At 40.9% G+C, this 23978-nt stretch overlaps 1 protein-coding gene across 2 annotated transcripts in view; it reads left to right on the forward strand.

Moving 5' to 3' along the window:
- Positions 1-1698: 1698 nt before the first annotated feature.
- ecscr (endothelial cell surface expressed chemotaxis and apoptosis regulator) overlaps positions 1699-23978 on the forward strand; it is a 38658-nt gene continuing 16378 nt past the window's right edge. For both annotated transcript variants that reach the window (XR_013888410.1, XM_080201100.1), the window contains exons 1-2: positions 1699-1798; positions 21438-21494. Coding sequence is in view for 1 of the 2 variants with exons in the window: in XM_080201100.1 (XP_080057226.1) it covers positions 1741-1798; positions 21438-21494 (115 nt within the window). In the remaining variant the exon portion in view is untranslated. The remainder of the gene's footprint in view (positions 1799-21437; positions 21495-23978) is intronic.

Below are 23978 nucleotides of genomic sequence, written 5' to 3' on the forward strand. Positions count from 1 at the left end.
TTCCCCTTGTGGGGGGTACTGGAACTAGGGGGCTAGTTAAAAATAAGGAGTCTCCCATTTAAGAATGGGAAAGTTTGGAACGTTTGGGTGGTGTAGGCAGTGTCAATGAATATTTTTATTGGTGGCGGTAGATCGATTCTTGACTAACAAGAGAGTCAAATGTTATTGAGAGTAAGCAAAATGTTCAGTGGAGACTATAATCTGATCAGCCCTGATCTTATTGAATAGTGGAACAGGCTCGAGGGGTCAAATGGCCTCCTCCTACTCCTAATTCAGATGTTCAGATGTCTGTATGCCCACAAGTCAATTCATCTTGACCGCAATACATTGTTACATCCGTAGTCAGCAAGTATGATCTGATTAACATGTACAATTTTTCTCCTTGCAATGTCTTCTATTGTCTCTTTTATGTACACAAAAACCTGTTTTGCTGTTAGGGCTAGTATTATTGTTATCCAATGCCTGATGCTGCTTGCCAGTTTTTGGGTGATGCAGTATCTGCCCAGAAGTTGTTACGTTGGCAGTAAAGTAACTGCATGACTGCCATCAATTTCCTCTGCTGCTTGTGACAGTATAAAAATAATTTTTCCTATCTTTGAAGACCTTTGCTTCTTGGCTGACAGGTTCTACTGATTGGAGTGTCCGGAGTGGCCATTTCATCTAATAGGCAGTAAAAAATAGCTTCAGTGTCCTAGCTATGTCACAGGACTTTGATTTGAGTGTATTCATGAAGCTGGTGCCCGTGTTATGTCGGTAACACGAGCTGTCTTTGAATCAACAGCAGGAAAGATGGATGGCTGCAGGGCACAAGTGAATGGCAGATCAACTGCATTGATTTTAATTCCTGTCCCACCTGCTTCCTGCTCAGTGTATAAGGTTAATATCCATACTTTGAAAGGCCATTTTAAACCAGTATGGTCATACTAGCGAGCAAAGTTTTGTGATTCAAAAGGTTCTGAGGTAGACATCCCATGAGCTGGCATTCTATAATTAGTTGCCAATCTTAGAATAAGTTCAAAAACGGATTGTGCATGTAACTTTCTGCCTCTGTTCCATGGCACAGTGCAGTGAAACTGATGAACTTGCTGGTTTTTGATTTGAACATGATGGCACAGAAAGCAGAAGTAAAGTGAGTGCAAAAAGGGAAATATTGACAAGATGTCCTGAAAATTAGTAAAAAAAATCAGAGAGCATCTTGAGATGAAAGAGATTTCAGCAAGAGGAGGAATCAAAGGAAAAGTAGTAACATTCTACAAATGATAGAAAGGAGAGCCATTTATAATTTACTTTTCCAACACCATTCTATACACTTATAAACTGTCTCCCAATGTCTTGGTGTATATTCCATTACAGAACAGAACTGAGGAAAAAAATAATCATATAACAATACATCTTAGAGTATTGAATAGAGATAATAGTGTGCTAATATAATTTGATACTTTATAAAAGATGTTTTATGGAGCTACACTTCAACTAAAATACAAATGCTGCCAATTCATTGTGAATTTTTAGATGTACAATTCCCAGACCCTGTGAATCAGAACAGGGCATTCAAAAAGCAAATGGTCAATGGCATTCATTCCCATGTGATTTCATGCTATTTCCTCCCATTCTTTGAAAGGAAACACCAGAAATAATCAGTGCAGACCCAGGCATTTGTGCACCTTTTCCACTTACAAACCAAACCAAGGTCGGGAAAATACATTTCAGTCAATCTTTCTGCATAAAGGCAGCAGAGAAATGGCTACTTTAAAAGTCACTGTCTTCCTGTTTTTCGTCTTATTTCACATTCTAAAAGGTAGGAGTGTTTTATTCATAGCTTCTTTTGATCCTGTTGTTTGAAAAGGAATTTCAAAAATTGTTGGAAGTTAATTCAATGACAACCTATTTTAATTAGTTATAATGAACCATTTTTGTGTCTATCCACAAATTTCAAAAGATCCACAGACTACAGCTTAGTAATACACTGAAGGGAAACAAAAGAAAATGTTCAACCTTCCCAACTTATCACTTTTTGCAGAAGCGAACCTAAGTTTATAACTTTTTCTATGTTTCTTGCCTCTCAAATGTTAGATAAAAAAAACTGTTAGCTTAAAGTTTGTCCAGTCAAAAATGTTCATTAGAATTTTTCCTAAGTTCTCCTCAGATATTTGTGATTTTCTGTGTATTGTGCTCACATTTTCTTAGCAGTTTTATTCAGATGCTCAGAAATAACGTTTTCCGTCACTGAATATAACAATAACAGTATGCCATTGTTTCTATATCTTGGTGCTCTGGACAATGCAGTTCCTTATTTTGTTTCAAATCAGTGAAAAAAGTTGTGAATAGTGGATATTTCCAGTATTTCAGCTTGAGCAAGCAAATTTATATGAAGTTCTTCTTTCAACTTAGTTTTCATTATTTTGTTTGTAAAAGTATGGCTATTATGCTATGAGATGAATAAACTCCTGTTAGCTGCTTAACCACGAATCACACCGTATTACTGGGACTGTAAAGGGAAAGAAACAAATGGCAAATGACCTTTAAAGAGAAGTCTCATTTATTATAACTTATTATATCCTTGGGACATTTTTTGAAGGACAGTCACTTGTTGTGGCAGCCAATTTGTGGACAGGAAATTCCATAAATAGCAAATGAGATGAATAACCCATTGCTACCTTTAACTGATGACCAGAGCATAGGAAAAACTCTCTTCCTTCCTTTAAATACTACTAGACCAAAGAGTTGTAGCTTCGGTTAAGAGTTTACTTTAATGATTTTAGCCAAGACTTACTGGCTTCATCTCCTTAATCTCTCAGCAAACGTAGGACAGACTGAAAAGGTCCCAAGCACTATTCCCAATTCTCAAGTCTCACGGAGGGAAATCCCAGCAATGCTACATATGTTTGCCCATATGCAATCAAATGCCTTATTCAATGCCACTTGTACAGTAAAGTCCTGGTGTCCAGTGCTCAGATGTAGTTGCAGGGAGCCTCAGCCCAAAAGATAAAGGGGGCTGTGCAAGTCATTTGAGAGCATCAACAATGGTTGAGATGGGACTTGATTTTCCAGCTGTACTTGCCCCAAAACCAGAAAATCCCACCCAAGGTCAGCAGACCTTTCCATCATCTGCCCCTCACCTGCTATGATTCCTGTGGTGGGCAGATTTGGAAAATTTGCCCCATAGAAAACCATGTTTACATAGGCCTTCTTCTTTAGCTGCTGGAGTCTTTTGGGACTCGCCATTGCACGTTTCCCTTGCCCAACTGTCATGATTGCCTGGCAGAGAGCTACCACAGAGGTAAAACCCATCTCTTTTTTCTTGAGGTATGGTCAAAACTGACAAGACAGTACTTACTGCCGATACCCAGTTGTCCTCACACCAAGCCCTGTTCACCTAGCCGCTCTGTGCTCACCGACCCACACTGGCTCCTAACCAAGCAACATTTTCAAAATCACTCCATGACCTCACCAGTTCCCTTTCTCTGTAATTTTCTCCAGCGAGATATCTGCACCCATCTAGTCCTAGCTTCTTGATCATCCCTGACTTCAAGAATTTCGCCATTGATATTCAGATATTAATTTGTCTAGGCTTAGATTCTGGGATTCCATCCTTATATCTCCCTGTCTCTCTACCTTGCTTTCCTCCTTTAGGATACCCTTTGAAACCTATCTCTTTGATCTTAAGCTTTTTTTGGCATCTGACACATATCTTTTTATGTGTCTTGGTATCATATTTTGTCATGTAATGCTACTGTGAAACTCCTTGAGATGTCTAATAATGTTGATAGCACAACATAAACATAGGCCTGAATTTCACATACCCCCATCAGTGGGATTTTAGGCAAGGGGAGCGGGAAGTTGAAGAAATGGGATTCCCACTGGGTTCCCAACCTTGCAGCAATTTTATTGTGGCGTAGGCAAGGCTTTGGTGGGAAGCCCACCCTTGTCCCAGCTGAGGTCCTTAGTGGTCAACTATTGGCTACTAAGGTCGATACCTGCCCAGCCTCAATTTCTACCCTGGTGGAAAGATGTACCTGGCTTGGGGAAAGTCCAGAAATGAATGGCATTAGGCCCCAGGAAGGAAGGTCTCTATCAGAATCTCCATCAGAAATCCCTTTCTGACATCAAGCGTCACTCCACTCCCCTCCCTCAAAGTCCGATAGTCAATGGACATCCCTTCCCTATCCTGGCCTCCTCACCGGCACCTGACTGCCCTCTTTGTGCCCATCCCAGGCTTTCCCTAATCTCCGCATCCTGGGATCCTTTAAACTTACCTTGCCCTTTGGACCTGGGAGACCTCATCATCTGAAAAATTTTGCCTATGAGAGATGTTCAACTTGTACATTTAGCCCGCTGGTGATATTACTATTGCTAGATATCGGAGGACCCTTATAATTGCTGCCAGAATGAAATTAAATGTTTCTTTGTTTTAGTAGTGTGACAAGTAGTCCTACATTAACACTGCAATGAAGTTACTGTGAAAATCCCCTAGTTGCCACACTTGGCGCCTGCTTGGGTACACTGAGGGAAAATTTAGCATGGCCAATGCACCTAACCAGCACGTCTTTTACAATGTGGGAGGAAAATGGAGCACCTGGAGGAAACCCACACTGACACTGGGAGAACATGCAGACTCTGCACAGGCAGTGACCTAAGCCAGGAATCAAACCTAGGTCCTCAGTGCTATGAGGCAGCAACAGTGCTAACCACGGTCCCATGGGAAAGGTAAAATCCACGTCACAGAGCTCGGTCAGTACTTGTTGGCTGCTTTTTTCCAGATCAGTGGCAAGCACCATTCCTTTGCTGCTGTTGACAGAATCTAGGTTAGAGTGACAGAATGTTTCATAATCAGTGGAAGAAAAATGTAATTTGAGACAGCCCATATTCCTACCATAAAATCAGTGTCAAAACTCCAAATTCTGTGCCATAAAATCAGAAGAGTATAGCACAAAGAGAGGCCATGTGAATCATCAAGTGTGTATTAGAGTGATTAGCCATGCCTGCACAATGCTGGGAGTGTGTTAGATTCCACTGTGACTCGGCAACATTTAGTCATCCAGGATGACTGTCCCCTGGGGACCTCATAAATAAACGAAGGATTCCATGCACTGTCAATTATCTCAGAGCATTAAATAAGTAGATTTGTGAGGCATTGGGAATGATTATGAGTTAATAATTGAAAACTGGAAATAAGCTAATATTTCCAACATGAAAATAGGCTAATATAGTGACCAATTTCAAAAACATTGACAAAGCAGCTGCAGGTAGCCATAGACCCATTGGACTTACTTTAATGTGAATGAATGAAATTGATTAACGAACTTGAATATTATCTGCACAATAGCAACCTAGTAAATCTCAGATAATATTGAATGGGAACATCATGGATAATGGAAAGCCTACATGTACCTAAACTTTCCAAAGATTTCCCACACAATTCTGTTCTACATATTACTAGTATTAGCTCAGAGTTGTTGTGATGCAGACTAAGTCTTAGGAATCATAAGAGATTGATTGAAGGGTAGAAAACCCTTTTTTAATCTGTCATTTTAAACTAGAGTTCATTTAGAACATAATCAGAAATTGCACGCAAAATGCATCTGAAATTGCACTGCGTAGGGCACAGTTTAAATTTACACCAGACACATTTCTGATTTGATTTGATTTATTATTGTCACATATATTAGCATACAGTAAAAAGTATTGTTTCTTGTACTATACAGACAAAGCATATCGTTCATAGAGAAGGAAACGACAGAGTGCAGAATGTAGTGTTACAGTTATAGCCAGGGTATAGAGAAAGATCAACTTAATGTGAGGTAGGTCCATTCAAAAGTCTGATAACAGCAGGAAAGAAGCTGTTCTTCTGTCGGTTGGTATGTGATCTCAGACTTTTGTATCTTTTTCCCAATGGAAGAATTATGTCCTTAATTATGCTGGCTGCTTTGCTGAGGCAGGGGAAAGTATAGTCAGAGTCAATGGATGGGAGGTTGGTTTGTATGAAGGAAGAAGCTACATTCACAACTAATTTCCTTAGTCTTGTGAGAAAGTAGAGGCGTTGGTGGGCTTTCTTAACTATAGTGTCAGTATTGGGGGACCAGGACAGGTTGTTGGTGATCTGGATACCTAAAAACTTGAAGCTCTCGATCTTTTCTACTTTGTCCCCATTGATGTAGACAGTGTTCGCATCTACACTTTCTGAAGTCAATGACAATCTCCTTCATTTTGTTGACATTGATGGAGAGATTTCTGTCACCGCACCAGTTCATCAGATTCTCTATCTCATTCCTGTACTCCATCTCGTTATTGTTTGAGATCCAACCCACTACAGTGGTACATTTAGATAATGACAAATGTAAAATCTTTCATGCACTAGTTCAATCAAACACCATAATATAATATAATTATTTATTCTATTTTTCCATTAAAAAATATTCATTGTTGTATTCCAGAATAGTAGCCTGAAACAGTTTATTCAAACAGCTAAAAATTTGTCAATCACATAGAAGAAGTGGTTTAATAAAATTGTCCAACTATCATTAGTAACCAAAATGACTTAAGCTATCCTGAACCATTTACTCCTTTCATTGCTGCACACTAGTCAATTTCTTACTAAATTAAATAGTCTTTGAAGTTTAAAACTTTTACAGTGAGACAGCAGGGTAGCACAGTGGTTAATACTGCTGCTTCACAGTGCCAAGGTCCTGAGTTTGATTCCTGGCTTGGGTCACTATGTGGAGTTTGCATGTTCTCCCTGTGTCTGTGTGAGTTCCCTCCAGGTGCTCCGGTTTCCTGCCACATTCTGAAAGACGTGCTGATTAGGTACATTGACCCAAGCAGGCGCTGGACTGTGGTGACTCGAGGAATTTCACAGTAACTCCATTGCAGTGTTAATGTGAACCTTACTTGTGACTAATAAACTTTTAGTTTATCTATTAGTGCCTGTGTGCTGAAAAAAATGAGCGTCACTTTAAAGTTAAAGTTTATTTCTAAGTCACAAGTAGGTAACATTCACACTATAATGAAATTATTGTGAAAATCCCCTTGAATTCAGGATTGTATCAATCACTGTAAGGTGATATTCTGAAATTGTAAAAATGGTAGGATGAATGGGAGTTGGCGGCAACTGCCAAGAAATACCATGTCACGAGATAGCTTAAAGTTCTGTAATCAAATTCTCCAATACACAATCGTATCTTAAAAGCAATCTTCAATGGGGATTTCATGTTCAGTAGATAATATCCAAAGCAACCAGAGATCTTGGATTTCTGAACAGGATCCATGGCAAAAAGAAATTAAGGATTATAGCTGACCAACCCTGGCGTATGTATGTCTTGAGTGTGAGATCTTTACAGGGCAAGAGATATAAATTAAATTGAAGCAATTCAAGGAATTGTGCACAAATTGGAAATACACCAGCATTATACCCTTGATCAAAGATTTGGAATGGGAATCACAACAATAGAGGGAGAAAAATAGGCGACATTTCACAAAATATGGAATGGATTGATGGAGATTAACAAAAACAAGTACCTAGTGCACTCTGGCCATGACAAAACATGAGGTAGTCATCTACACAAACTACAAAAGCCATTAGTTTCTAAGGCAGGGTATCAATAATCTTTCCACCCAAGGACAATCCCACCACACAACAAGCTGCTAAGAGTCACAGCTCCATCTTCAGGACATACCTTTAGATTACTTACATTTATTATCAAGATGTAATAATTCTTGAGAACAAGAACCAATGGATAAGATGACCACTTCACCAGGTCACACCTGGGTTAGCCAGTGCTACCTATATAAATGTTGGCAGAGTATGGATATTAGCCTGCGATGTCAACATAACCAAAGAAAAGAGGAAGCAGAAATGGACCAAGAGCCTTCCCAAAGCAGTGCAGTCACATTCAGCAGAAACTTGCGATGGTCACCTGTGGGCATTGCCATTTTTGTGGATAAGGCCTGATCTGGGTGAATTGAACCAACATAAAAGATTCCCAGAACCAGATTATTTCTCAGACCCAAAAGGAAGTGGTCGGGGCACTCACTTGCACTTAAAACTTCTGACTTCCATGCACTTGTTCATCCTGCTGGAATTTGGATGCGCAATTAGCAGAAAGAAGTAGCAGCTATCTGGATACCATTTAGAAAATATGTATCTTTTCTTTTCATTTGTGCAGAAAACTACAATTATCTATACTAAATTTCCACTTATTTTGTCCAACTCATTTGTTCTTCCTGAACTGCAACCTTAGATTGAACTACCTCCTAGTTTGAAATCTGCTCCCAATTTTGACCACTTTGCTTTGAGTTTCTACATCCAACTTGTTGATATAATTTGGAAACAATCACAATCTCAGTAACAATCCCTGGGGAACTCTACTCAAAATTTCCTCGCATTTCAGAGTAACTCAAGCAGTACACAACAAAGTAAATCAAAAGTTAATGGTAAGATACAAATAAGGGAAATTTATGCTTAAAGTATGCCCAAACTGTAAGTGCTGGTTACAATTGGTTACTGAAATTTTCTGACTTCCTAAAGTTTATTTATTAGTCAAAAGTTGCCTGACATTAACACTGCAATGAAATTACTGTGAAAATCCCCTAGCTGCCACACTCTGGTCTCTGTTCAGGTACACTGAGGGGGAATTTAGCATGGCCGAGCATATCGTTGAACTGTGGGAGGAAATCAGAGCACCCAGAGGAAACTCACGCAGACATGGTGAGAACAAGGTGTAAACTCCACAGTGACCCAAGCTGGGAATTGAACCCAGGTCCCTGGCACTGTGAGGCAGCAGTGCTACCTATGCCACTTCATTTCTCTGGACTGTGACTAAGCTTCATGTGGCATACCGAGAGAAGATTATCATAATTTAGCAGTGATGGTAAAATTATCAATGTTTGCTGTCATGACATCCCTGGCAACAACTATTGGAGTCTGCACATAGGCAGCTAAATGCAACAATCCAGGAGCTGTTGTGGAAGATACTTTGCCTCCTCCAGACCACAGTTAAGCAGAAGTTATAGAACTGACAAAAGCTTCCACTGTTACATTGGGCCACAACTTCCTGATTCTCCAGCATAAGATTTGGGGGATGCCCCAAAGATGCGATGGGGAATCCTTCTTGGGAATTCCCACATAAGTTTAGAGTGTGGAATGTCAAATTTCTCTATTATGATAAAAGCTGTACACATTTAGAAAAATTAAAACTTTTCAACTGGTATATCAATTTATACCTTAATTCCATAAGCGTGTTTCAGTGATCTTCCAGCGGGGTGATGGTTTAATGGTATTATTGCCTGACTATTAATCCAAAAACTCACCTACTCTTCTGGGGACCTGGGTTCAAATCCTGCCATGCCAACTGGTGGAATTTAAATTCAATAAAAATGATCTGGACTTAAGAATCTACTAATGACCATGAAATCATTGTCAGGAAAAACTGGTCTGGTTCATTAATGTCCTTTAGGGAAGGAAATCTGCTGTCCTTACCTCGTCTGGCCTACATGTGACTCCAGAATGTAATTGACTCTCAATTGCCCTTGAGCAACTGGAATGTGCAATAACTGCTGGCCAGCCAGCAACACACGTGTCCCAAGAATGAATAAAAATAGTTTAAAAAATTTATTTCGCTTTCTATAAAATTTTAACTCATGGCGAAAAGTCCAGTGTCATCTACATAGCTACTGGTTTGGTTTCTGTGAGAATACATTAAGGTAATTGACGACTTATCCTGCTTGATGACTGTGACTGGATGCATGAATCCAGATTCAAGTTGACACTGGGAAAGGGGAAATCCACACCACAGAAGATGCCAGATCTTTGTTGGCAGCTTTCTTTGAGGACAGTGTTGCTTCAATATTGACTGTGAAATCTGGGTCAATATGACAACTGAAGGTGGCACTTTTCATTGAATCAACTCCTTAGGATTGTAAAAATAAGAGTTGGAGTAAGCCATTGAACCTGCTCTATTCAAGAGGAATGGCTGATCTGATTGTGGCCTTAACTCCACTTTCCTGCCTGCCCACCCCCTCCTCCCCCATCCCTATAACCCTTGAACATTTTGTAGATCAAAGATCTGTCATACCCAACCTTAAGTATATTCAATGACTTTGCTCTGGAGAAGAGTAGGAATAAAGTGAAAAAAATAATAAAAAGAACCAGGAAAGTGAGGACCAGACCCCTACTTCTTCTCTGCTGTGAATCTCTGACACTACATCCTCAGAGTGTTCTGCTGACAAAGACCGTATGGAGAGAGATACATGTAATGAGTGTGAACATCCCTAGCACAGGTACAGTGGGTAGAAGAGTTTATCGGTGATCAATAATTGAAAATTGAAGGGAGGAATATCTAGTTTAAAGGAAACTGCTGCAAGTGCACTGTACTGTTCACCAAAGCTCTTAAAATACTCCATAATTACATCATTGGAAAGTAATTACATGCCATTCAGATGTAATGTGGAGTAATGGAATATTAGTCTAGAGTTGTGCTGGAGTTTCCTACTTTGTACAACTTGATTGTAATGTATGATACCACCTCTTCCTGGGCACACTGGCTCGCTTGTCTGGCCATCTGCCACAAATTTGCACAAAAGTGATTTCCCATCTCTGGTACACTTGTTGCAATAATATTTCTGCAGAACCCTCAGTAAATCAGGGCACGCTGCCAGTGCTGAGACAAGTTCTGAATATAGCTACTCTTTGACAATGTTGTTGTATAATTGCCCTAAACTCTTTCGGGCTTTAATGGCCTGCTGCAATGTATCTTGCTTTAACAATGTGTGAATGTTAATCCTCAAACACTGATGAGCAGTGATCAGGATGGATGGTGATTCTGCCAAAAAAATTCTAATTTGTGTGAAATCTGGAATAACTTCCGACAGTTATTTTAGTGGCAGTTTTAAAATGATTTCCCACATACTGTGCACTGCAGAGTGCCCTAGTAAGATTCACATTGAAAATCAGTGGATGGGATCTATTCCCATCTGGGAGGCCGGCAGCATAGCGCTGAGCGGGCATTGCACATGCCTCGATCTGTCAGCACTGAGATCAGTGCACGTGCAGTGGCCCTGCACTGCTAACCTCCCGCTCGCTGGCCAGCCCTGCAGCCCTCCATTGCTACCCTTCTGATCCCCCCATCCCTGATCACTGGCCTCCCAGACCTACCTGGGCCAGCCATGATAACTTCCCATCCCCCTGCCAGCCCCAATCTCCCTGAACCTGCACTCCTGAACTAGCCCCAACCCTTGGCAGTCCAAACCCACCTGGCAGACCCCCCAAAACCCCCAACCCCCTCATCACCCATCTCCTGGTTGGCCAACTTCCCTTCCCGCCCTTTGTTTGTGATCCTTTTGCAAAGTGGCAGCAGGAACTCCATACCCCTACTGATCGTTCCCCCATAGGCTCTGCCCCAATAGGCCCCAACCCCCCTAGCTCCATCCGCTTGGCACTGCCCATGTCCAATGAGCAGCGCCAATGTGCCCCCAGGTATTGCCACTTTGCTGTTTGGGGTGTGTGAGGAGGCCAAGCTGGCATCACCCCCCCCCCCCCCCCCCCCCCCCACCGTCCCCCACCTCCAACCCTTTGGGGGGCCTTGATGGGCTCCCTTCACTCCAGCGGGGCCAGGTGACCAGCTCCCTGCAAGTGTGGAGCTGTTATAAACACTGCTGGAGTGAAACATTCCTGGCGGGAGTGGGGGAGAGGCTAGCATGCCCCCAGACTTCAGTCCTGGATCCACTCGCTACTCAATGTAAATTAGACTTAAGTAAGTATTTACATAATGTATGCAGCTCCGCGCAGATTTTTGGCACAGAGCTGATGGTGCCAGAAATCCAGCGGCCGGAGACTCACAGAGACCATGGCATCCAGCTGGAAGCCCAATAAACGGCCTACGCATGAAAGAAAAGAGAGAATCACCTCTATCTGGCTTAGAGTGCTGATGGGAGTGGCTAGTACTTATAAAAGCAAGAAAATATTCAGAACAAAAGTCAAATCCTGTATCACACATATTCACTTTATTTTTGCATCCATGTTCCCCATGAGGGCACCGTGGGCACAAAACATCGCGAGTGTTGTAAAATGAGAATCTCACTGGCAAAATCTTATTTTCTGATTCACTCCACCCACAACCAGGGACATAACAAGGTTCCCGACAAGAAAGGTCCGGAATCTCATTTAAATAAGTTATAATCTAATTAAAGTGCTTCCCCTAGATCCCTCAGATTGGGATTTCCCCCTTAGAACAATTTTTTTTAAAACTGGGACCAGTCAAAGGGAAGCCGCTGTAGGTGCACAGAGGGCCATGGCTGAGCAGTACCCTGGCACTGACCTCTGGCAAAGGGTCAAGGACAGTGCCATTGGAGGGGGGCGGGGGTAGAGTGGGCCGCTCTGTGGAGCTCCACAGGTGGGTTTCCTCTCTCAGTGAAGGATGGAGTTCTTCTTGTGCATGTGAGGACTCCCCATGTCTATGCGGAGGGTGGTCACTTGTTCTATTTAGGGAGGGGTGTTCCCTTATTTAGTGTGTGGGGTTTCTCCTTGTGCGTGTGGAGGAGGCGAGGTATCCTGTCTTTTCCATCAGAGATTTGGACACCCTTTGATCATTGCCAGCTTTTCCCAGCTCTGCCAGCATGATGGCGTGAACCACTCTTACAGATTTCTCCAGCACACAGTGCTGGGCTACCTACCGAGAAAAGCCAGCTGTGCAGCTGGTAAGCTGCATGCCTGCTTTCTCACCTCAGCCAGTACTTATGCAAAGAGTGGAAAATTCTGGCCATTGTCATCAAAATAATTTGACAAAAGAATTTAATTTATACATCCCACCCTTGCATATGAAATGTTTTCTGTATCACAATATACATCAGCTATAGTTTTGTGGCTGTTCATGCCGACGAGGTCTTCTGGTCCCACTGACAGCAACCAACTTAATCCCGCCGCCGCCCCCCCTCCCCCCCCGCCAAACCACCTTCACCATGGGTTTTCTGGCAATGCGAGGTGGTGTCAATGGGAAGTCCATCCATTTCCCAAAAGAGAAAAGCCACCTCCCACTACGAGAAAGATGCCACAGGAAGACCAGCGAATCCCGCCCATAGTCTTGGATTACTTACAGGCATTTTTTAGCCACCTTGTGAAAAATTAATCCGATGTTAAATGTCAGATTGTGTCTTACGTTATTCAGCAGTTGCCTTCCTGTAGGTCGCCAACATCAGCCATGTTTAAAGGCTACATGAGTGAGAAACAGGGGAACAACATTGGACTGCTGACACTCCATTCCCTGCTACCCTCAGTTACAGCTGTACACAGCAAGTGAAGAATCAGTGAACCTTATCTTAATAACATTAAAAAATTCTACTCACACAGCTTTTCAAGGGCATCTACAATAACTGCACTGAGAAATTGTGGTACCCTTTCGAAACTCTTTTTAACAAATACATATATTCAATTTACACACTAGTACTTATCCCACACAGTCCATGTCATGCTACAAGAATATGTTTTCATATACCCTCAAAGCAATGGATTTAGCACCGCATCATAATTAAATACATTTATGCAGGAAATTTTCAACCACACAAAAAAAGGCAGGCTATTGTGTTTTAACAAAAGAAGTAACAATTGAACCCTCTGGGCACTTGGTTTCCTTTGTATTTGCTGAACACTACCCAAGATGGAAAATAGTAGTGCTAAATATAGTGAAGAACAATGGGACAAAAACAGCACAGCACAGTCTTCAACACGTTGGCATGCATATTCAGAGGTTAGATTTTATTCACCGGAAAACATTGAGTCGCACAGCACCTAGGCATCAGCGTCCTTTATTGGGAAACTACAGAAAGATTATTCCATTTACCTTGTGCACAGAATAAATAAATCAACATAGCATAGTAAGGATTCCAGTGGTAAACTTGTGATAGAGAACCTGATAACGTGTTGTCCATCACGCTGCATTATAGGCACGGTGTTCTGTACTTCATGCATCAATAACATTATAATATTGTCCCAAAGTGCCCATGGCACTCACAGGAGAAAATTCCTCATGAAAGGGTCTGAGAATTGGAATAAAGTTCTGACAAATCACATTTAGGCATGTTGCAGCAGCTTGTTCACCTAACCTAGAAACTTTTCTGAAATGCACTTGATGGATAGGCCACTAGATGGAGGATTTTACCACAGAACAGGAGTTGACCATGCACATTAGAAGAAGCCAAACAAAAAAAATTAAGCCAGTTTGAAGAAATTATTCTAACAGATGAACTTATAAGCACCAGAACCATTGAACACGTTCACCAACCACTTAAATCATCACCTTCAGTTCATCTGGTGCTCCGCACCACCATCCTCCCCCCCCGTCCCGCCCACTTCCTCTTGCCATATATCAGTTCCATCAAGACATCTGTGCAACATATGTCAAATAATCCTTTCTTGCATCTTGTCTATAACTCATGTTAAACAGGATATTATTTTTATTTTTAACTTAATTCCCTTTGAAATAAATTCACTATATTATTCAGGATCTGAGAATAATTCCAGACTTTGATAAGAAATTAAATATCTGAGGCCCTTATTTCTTTGTTCATCCTAGTGTGACTATTATTTGAGCTCACACCCTGCTTTGCTTCAAGTACTATAATTCTATTAAGGACTATTGCTCTGTGTCCATTTTTATGTCTTGGATCATTTGTTTCAATATAAGTAACTCTGAAACATCGAACTCCACCATATCTTGGGATCTACTCAGAAATCCTGAAATCATAAATACATTCTTCAATGACTCTCTGAGCTCTAACATACCATAGATGTTGGCATATAAGTTCAATTTTTGAAGCCTTACAAAGTCTCTCCAAAAATGGGGGTCAACTTACACACTGATCGTAAAAGTGAGCCAGAAGGATGCATGTGCGCAATCGCCATTTTTTTGTTTTAACCACGCGAAGGTCTGCTTTATATGGGTGAGTCTTAAACTCCCACTCATCTTTGCAACACAGCCCATATTGCCTGTTTGATCCCTTATACCTAATTACAGGGTACCAGTAAGTAAAACATCCATTTGGAGAGTGCAAAATTGCACTCTGCTAATATAAGCATAATTGTCATGTATTATACCAAGCATATGCAAAATGATGACTTTGGGGTTAAAATTTAAGACATCTTAAACGTCAGGTCACTTACATATTCACAATCTATGTAATTAAAAACCTGCTTGCAGTTACGATCACAGATGTCTATTATCTTCTTGATTGCCCTATCAGATGATCAATTAGCACATTTGAAAATAGAAAATAATATCAATTTGTATTAATACAGCCCCTTCAATGTAGCAGATCACCTCAAAGCGGAAGAATTACCAAACAAAATTTGACACCATGTAGGTGTGATTTCCCTGGTCTGCTGTGCTAACTGAGTAGTGCAGTGGGCTGGGAAATGTCAGTGGCAGTGGTGGGCCTGTAGTGGGATTCGCGACTGGCATCCAGCTGTTTATGACTTTCCCATGCCCTTTTTTTTAAGTGTAATCAGCCTCGCGCTGGAAATCAGGCATGGCGGGGTGGGAGAGAGAAGTTGGGCTGGCCATGGTGGAGGGTGTGGGGGTTGGGCTGGCCATGTGGGGGTTGGGGCTGATGGGCTAGTCGTGGAGGGGCTCAGAGAAGCTGGAAATAGTGCTGGGGGGTGGGGTGGGGGGGTGTGATCACAGCAGCTGGCAATCAGTGCGGGGGGAATCACAGAGGCCGGCAACTGAGGGGGTGGGGGGTGGTTGTGGAGGGGGGGGTGGGGTGGTGTCACAGAGGTTGACGATTGCAAAGCCAATGATTGGGGGACCAGTGCACATGTATCGATTTCCCCACTGACAGATTGGTGCATATGCAGTGGCCCGCTCAGTGTGCTGATGTCAGCCTCTCAGGCAGGATTAGGCCCTGACTCCTCTTACTGGTATGAATCCCCCCCACAGCACTCTGTGGAACACAGAATTCTAGAAACATCCCACTAAGTGTGCCCAAAAAACGAAGGGAAAATCTCACATTTTTTCACCCGTTGGGCTCATAGATTTTTTTTGGGAATATCACCTCCCCATAAATGTATGGGTTAGAGCAGGGGATCAACTGAATTCTGGATTGTTCAAAGAAAGAACCAATACAGACATGAATAGCCTCTTCCTATACTGCAAATATCAGTAGGAATATTGGAAATTTAATATATTGTAGAAAAACATGCACACGTACAGTTCAGCAATGAAAAAAATCAACATAATTTACCTGGTGTTCTTGTCAGTGAAACTATTCAATTCAAGGTATCACAGCACTCAAAGAGAACTTCAGAATCAACATCCAATTATGTATCCAGATTCAACTTCTAAAATGAAAGAAAATTAATTATCCACCAACATTACTTTTTTTTAAAAGTGTTTTCTGGCAAAAAAACCATTGTGAAAATAAATTTTAAAAGGTTCCTGCCTCGCTTCTGATAATGTTGTAAAATATTGTTTTATTAAACAATGACACACAGTATTCACTATAACATGAATAGTATCATGTCAATTAATTCATGGTCTCAGCTTAATGTCTTTCGGGTGTTTCTGGCTTCGGATCTCATTACAGTTCAGTCCAATCATGGATATAAAAAGTAATTTTCAGAGGGATCACAAGAATGACTGCTCTTGATTTCAGAGCAATATTCAACTGAATATCGCACCAAGGACCCGAAGTGAAACAAGAGTCAACTCGTATCAGAAAACTTTTCCAGTGGGTGAAGTTATATCTGGCACAAAGGAAGATACTTGTGGTTGCTGGAAACAAATCATCTTAAATTCAATCTTGAGTTGTGGAATTTCCTCAAGACATTATCATTGACCCAAGATCTTCAGCTGCTTCATCAATGATTTTCTACCATCTGAAGACCAGGATTGTGGTCTTCATTGTCCACTGATGATATTACAATACTCAACTCCATTCTCAATTGACAATGAAGCAGTTTACATTTACCTGCATCAAAATCTGGATATCACAGAGAACTGGGCTGAGAAGTGGCAAATAATGTTCACACCACATGAGTACCAGGCAATGGCTATCTCAAACAAGAGACAGTCTAATTACATCCCTTTGACTTTTATTGGCATTATCATCACATCCCCTGGCATCAACACCTTGGTTGCTATTGTTGACCCATAACTCAATGAGGAATGAGGTTCAAAAACATTGTCCACTGGAGTGATATTATGATGTGAGGGAGTCATTCAACCTACTGCATCCATGCTGTCACTCCATAGAGCAGTTCACTTAGTATCGTTCCCCCACTGTATCAACAAAGTGTTACAAATTCATTTCTCACTAGCGCTCATTAAATTTCTTCTGAAATAACTTATTGTCTCCACTTCTACCATCCTCATAGGCAATGAGTTCCTGGCAATTATCACCCTTTGAGTAAAAAAGTTCTTCATCACAGCCCCCTGCATTTCTGGTCCTAAACGCTAAGCCAGTGTCTCATAGTCTTTGTACCAGCAGCTAATGGGAACAGCTTATCTTTGTCTACAATATCTAAACTTGTCTAAATTTTGTACCTTATTCCAATCTCCCCTCAATATCCTTTGTTCCAAGAGAACAACCACAACTTCTCCAAACTAATCTTAAAGTTAAAATCCTTCATCTCTGGAACCATTCTTGTAAATCTCTCTTTGCTCCCTCAAAGACACTCATATCTTTCATAAAGTGTGGTGACCAAAGCTGTGGCCTAACTAGAACTTTATAATGGTTCAGCATCGCTACCTATTTTTGTGCTCAATGTTCTATTTATTAAACTTAAGATCTTATACACTATGTTCTCACAATCCATTCAAAAATCTCAGCACATAAATGCCCATGTCCTGTTATTCCTATACATTTTTCAGAACTGTGCCGTTAAATTTAATTTACTGCTAGCTCTCCCTTCTACAAAAATGCATCAACTTGCACCATTCTGTGTCAAATGTTGTCTGTCACTTTTTTGTCCATTCTATTGGCCTATCTATGTCTTGATACAATTGATTAGGATGGCACAGTGGCACAGATCCAAGTTCGATTCTGACATTGGGTGATCTATGTACGGTTTGCACATTCTCCCCGTGTCCATGTGGGTGCTCTGCCTTCCTCCCACAGTTCAAAGATATGCAGATTGAGTGGATTGGCCATGCTAAATTGCCTCTTTGTGTCCAAAGATATATGACTATGCTAAATGCGCAGTTATAGGGCTGGGCAGAGGGTCAAGTGCTCTTTTGAGAGAGTTGGTGCAGACTCAATGGGCTGAATGGCCTCTTTCTGCATTGTTGGGATTTGATGATTGGTATTACCCTCACTTTCTGATATTTAATGGGCCTGTCACATTCAGTCTTCCCATTTTTGTTGCAATGTTGAGTTTCATTTGAAGTTATATTTAACTATTGGTCAAAATCTTGTCAAAAGTGACTTTTGCAGATAGTTTTGCATTGATTTGCATTGCTACAGCTTTACAATCATCTAGGATTTTTCAGGTTTGATGTTCAGTCATTATAATGTAAACAGAAAATCAAAAATTATGTTGACTGCTCATTAAGATTAAAATTTAACCACCTTTGGACTCTGTTGAACTGCATTTTACTTGTCTAAAGAGCGATGCCACGCAGCAATGAGATTTTGAGTCTGTTGGCTCTGTACCACTGTACGTAGGTAGCAGTCACAAGGTAGAAGTCATCTATACGAATTTCAGTAAGGCGCTTGACAAAGTCCCTCATGGTAGGTTGGTGAAAAAGGTTAAGGCTCATGGGATACAAGGACAGGTGGCTAGATGGATTGAGAACTGGCTTGGAGACAGAGGGTAGCAGGGGAAGGGTCTTTTTCTAGCTGGAGGTCTGTGAATAGTGGTGTGCCGCAAGGCTCCGTACTGAGACCTCTGCTATTTGAAATATATATAAATGATTTGGAAGAGGGAGTAACTGGTGTGATCAGCAAGTTTGCAGATGACACGAAGATGGCTGGACTTGCTGATAGTGAGGAGCAGTGTCAGACAATACAGCAGGATATAGATAGGCTGGTAAATTGGGCGGAGAAATGGCAGTTGGAATTTAATCCAGATAAATGCAAGGTGATGCATTTTGGAAGAAATAATGTGGGGGGAGTTGTACAATAAATGGTAGGACTATTAAGAGTATAGAAACACAGAGGGACCTAGGTGTGCAAGTTCACAAGTCCTTGAAGGTGGCAGTACAGGTGGAGAAGGTGGCAAAGAAGGCTTATGGTATGCTTGCCTTTATAGGAAGGGATATAGAGTATAAAAGCTGGCGTCTAATGTTGCAGTTGTATAGAATGTTGGTTAGACCGCATTTGGAGTACTGCATCCAGTTCTGGTCGCTGCACTACTGGAAGGACGTGGAGACCCTGGAGAGAGTGCAGAGGAGGTTTACCAGGATGCTGCCTGGTATGGAAGGTCTCAGCTATGAGGAGAGATTGGGCAAATTGGGGCTGCTCTCCCTGGAAAGACGGAGAATGAGGGGAGATCTAATAGAGGTGTATAAGATTATGAAGGGTATAGATAGAGTGAACAGTGGGAAGCTTTTTCCCAGGTTGGATATGAAAATCACGAGGGGCCATGGGCTTAGGGTGAGAGGGGCGAGGTATAATTCAGATGTTAGAGGGAGGTTTTCCACTCAGAGGATTGTGGGAGCTGAAATGCACTGCCAAGTAGGGTGGTGGAGGCAGGCACACTCGAGTTGTTTAAGGATTACCTAGATAGGCACATGAGCGGACTACAGATGGAGGGATACAAAAGATTGCTCTAATTAAGGACCAAGAGCCTCAGAATGTTCCTGGGAATCAATAGATTCCTATGGGCTGTCCAACATATTTATGGCTCACCTGTCTTACGTTTGAGCTTCTGGGGATCGTCCGTGAATGTCTGTATAAGCTGTGTATGTTTATTGATGTCTTTTTTTACATCCACAGGTGATTCGGTCTGCCTTGTTGGCCAACAAGGGGCATACACGCGTTGGGTCGTGCGAGGGCTGCTCTTGGATATTGCTTCGAGAGTTGCCTAGTGCTTCACGTCGTTAGTGTACGCTTAAACTGGACCAACTGATGGGCAACACCACAGCTCAGTGACTATCACTGTTTGCTGTGCAGATACATGGATCTGGGTCAGATCTCCGACTTGGGACGGTGTCTGTGGGAGTTTGCACTTTCTCCCTGTGCTTGCTTTCTCTGGGTGCTCCAGTTTCCTCCCACACCCCAAAAACATGCTTTTAGGCTGATTGGTGTTAACAAATTGTCCCTAAATTAGACCTCCCTTAATCTGGCACACATATAATTCTCTAAATTTGCACACCTTTATTGTGGAGTCCAAGAGGCGTAGACAAAAGTCATAGGTAGAAGAAGGATTGGAATGAGGCACTCACTGAATGTTAAAAGGGGCGGCGCGGGCTTGTAGGCCAAAGGGCCTGTTTCTTGTGCTGTGTTGTTCTTTGTTCTTTGTTCTTTTAATGAGATTCAAGATTGTGAACTCTGCATTGCACAGAGTGTGGGAGATTCGAGTCTGAACTCCCACTGAAAAAAACAATCATGATTTGCACTATTTTTCCTGCGAATTCAGCACTCAGAATTTTTGTGGGAGAATCGCTCCCTACATGTGTATTTTTGGGTGGCAAATGTGGACACTTAGCTTGAGTCTTCAAATCACTACAAATATAATGTATGTCAATGAATGAAAAAAGACAGTGGTTACTTTTGATCAATAATTTAAAATTATAAGTAATCCACACAATTTAAATACAAGGATCCAATTATATTAAGGTTGCTGCATTTTATGCAGATGAACAGATTACAGCTTGAACCACAAATACTAAAATGTTTTACAATCAATTGCTGATGTGTGAACACTTTGTTCCTTGAGGCCTTGAGGTTTGAATTACGCAATATCCTTTGCAGTTCAAATGAAAAATATTCAGGACAAAGACATTACTACCCAGAACCAGAACTTGCCAAGTTACTGCTTAATAACCTTTGATCATCAGAGCTCTGAAAAGATGGAAAACCTTCGAAGAAGTCATATTTATTCTCTGAAGCAGCACCACTGAACACAGAATAAAATTCAAAGTGCTGATTGAAGATTCAGCAATTTCATTGCTGGAGCCAGACAGCAGAGCAATGCTATTTCTAAATATCCTCCCCTGAGGTTACTACCTTCATGCTTTCCTAGGCTTTCATCAAAATCTCTGAGAGTACATAAATTTTATTTGAACTAGTTGCTATCCCAATATTTCAATTTTATTGTTGTATGAAGAGCATTTTCAAATTACTTTTGTGCTCATGGCAGTTCTGCTAAATCTGTCTGGACATACAGAGGCTATTCAAAATATAAAATTAACATAAAGCTTCAGCTTAATTGTGAAAAGAAACTCAGAGCAGATTGGATTAAATTGTATTTTTAAAAATCTCATGACATTTCTCTTCATTTCTTCTTTCAGGTAAAGTCTCCACAGATTCTGTGACAATCACTGAGTCAAATCCAACAAACTCAACAGGTATTTTTTACATGACAAATTGTTTGTACTACCATGTCAAAGATATTGAGGTTAATAAATGGCATTGTCTTGATCCCTAATTCCTCTTAAAAGATTGATTTACAGTGATTTTGTGTAGTGATTAGTTCCTGTTCAGACTGTTAAAAAAAACCAACATTATCAACCACAGCAGATTAGAAAATGGAACAGCTTTTGGCAAAGAGTTCCAAATTCTAATAGTTTAAAGAATTTTTCTGCATCATCTTTAATTCTTCTTGCAATACTCTAAAATGTCTGATTACTTATTTCTATATCACAAACAAATAGAAGCAATCTAGCATTAGTTATCCTCATGGATAAATGCTCCTAGTGGATGTAATTAGCAAAATTTCCTTGCTTCTTGATTTTTCAAATAATAGTGCCCAAAATTATACACAGTGCTATCAGGCTGTGGCTAAAAATCTGATGCAGTCTCAATATAATGTCTCAATTTTTGTTTCCATGCCTCTAACTAAAAAAGGAAAAGGGTGGAATTCTCTCTTGTCAGACAGCCAGTGAGAATCCCGATGCCTTGCTGAACGGGGCATCAGCCAAAAATCAGGATTCCTGCTGGGTGTGAGGGCTACTGGCATTCACCCAATCTGCCCTGCTGGCCCTGATGGGTTCCCGTCCATGGCGACCTGATTATTATGCAAACCCATTAATTGTAATACCATTCGTGGGTTTGACGGCCTATTCACTTGAGCAAAATAAATGTTCTATAATTTCATAACTTATCTCTGTCTTCTATTCTAAAAAAGGTGTTACGGGCTGTTACAATGGTTTTCTTGTTGCATTTAAAAACTATCATTCCCCACAAGTAGCCAAACAAAGTAACAGAGTGGTTTCAAAGTGAACTTTACTATAGCTAGCTACAGGACCCAAATGTCCATTAAGGACATTCAGAGTGAAAAATTCAGAAATATATATGGCAATTTATATTAATGATTTGGATGAGAATATAGGAGGCGTGGTTAGTAAGTTTGCAGATGACACCATGATTGGTGGCATAGTGGACAGTGAAGAAGATCTTGATCAATTCGGCTAGTGGGTTGACGAATGGCAGATGGAGTTTAATTTAGATAAATGTGAAGTGATGCATTTTGGTAGATTGAACCAGAGCAGAACTTACTCAGTTAATGGTAGGGCACTGGGGAAAATTACAAGACAAAGAGATCTAGGGGCACAAGTTCATAGCTCCTTGAAAGTAGAGTCATAGGATACAGAATGGTGAAGAGCATGCTTGGTTTCATTGGTCAGAACATTGAATATAGGAGTTGAGATGTCTTGTTGAAGCTGTACAAGACATTGGTAAGACCACACTTAGAATACTGCATACAGTTCTGATCACCCTATTATAGAAAAGATATTATCAAACTAGGAAGAGTGCAGAAGTGATTTACTAGGATGCTACTGGGACTTGATGGTTTGAGTTATAAGGAGAGGCTGGATAGACTGGGACTTTTTTCTTTGGAGCATGGAAGGCTGCAGGGTGATCTTAAAGAGGTCTACAAAATAATGAGGGGCATAGATCAGCTAGATAGTGAATATCTTTTCCCAAAAATAGGGGAGACTAAAACTAGAGGGCGTAGGCTTAAGGTGAGAGGGCAGAGATATAAATGGATCCAGAGGGGCAATTTTTTCACACAGAGGATGGTGAGTGTCTGGAACAAGCTGCCAGAGGTAGTAGCAGAGACAGGTATAATTTTGTCTTTTAAGAAGAGTTTAGACAGTTACATCAGTAAGATGGGTATTGAGGATATTGGCCAAATGAGGGCAATTGGGACTAGCTTAAGGGTTTAAAACAAACGGACGGTATGGACACGTTGGGCCGAAGACTCTATGAGTCTAATTAAAGTCTCAGTATTGATTACATGTAATTAGCATATACTAATAATAGGAGTTACCTCTATCCAATCATAGTTATGGTTACATCATGCATACATTAGATTATAATGTCCAAGTAAAACTTGTGCATGTTATGTTATCAAGAAATGATAGTTACGTCTCTGACTAATGGTATTTCAACCACCCTTTCCATTGTTTCTTGTTCTAATGGGCATGCATGAATTGCAGCTGCATATCATTCGATTAGATAGTTCTTAAGCCTTGTTTGGGCTTACTTTAATCAAAACCTGTCATTTTCACGCAGCTTGCCCTGTATGACAAAAGTTCAACTTGCAACTTATATAATTTTTAAACTTGTGTGATTTTTAACCCTTTCAGAAGGGGTCACATTTTCCATGTTTAGGAGTGGCACATCTTTCTACTCGATGTTGGTCAGAGTCACTACTCCCTTCCAAATTCTCTTGGGATTCTGCATGTAAACCAAAAAGTCCATGTGATTGGTGTACCTGAAACAAGAGTGTTTTCACTTTGAAAAATGATCTTTAAGCTGTCACGATAGACGATACACTTCATAGTTCCAGTAGACCATAAAGATTATGGAATTCTCAGGTTTTGCAA

Source organism: Carcharhinus amblyrhynchos, chromosome 13, assembly GCF_965287045.1.
Source record: "Carcharhinus amblyrhynchos chromosome 13, sCarAmb.v2.hapA, whole genome shotgun sequence".
NCBI lineage: Eukaryota > Metazoa > Chordata > Chondrichthyes > Carcharhiniformes > Carcharhinidae > Carcharhinus > Carcharhinus amblyrhynchos.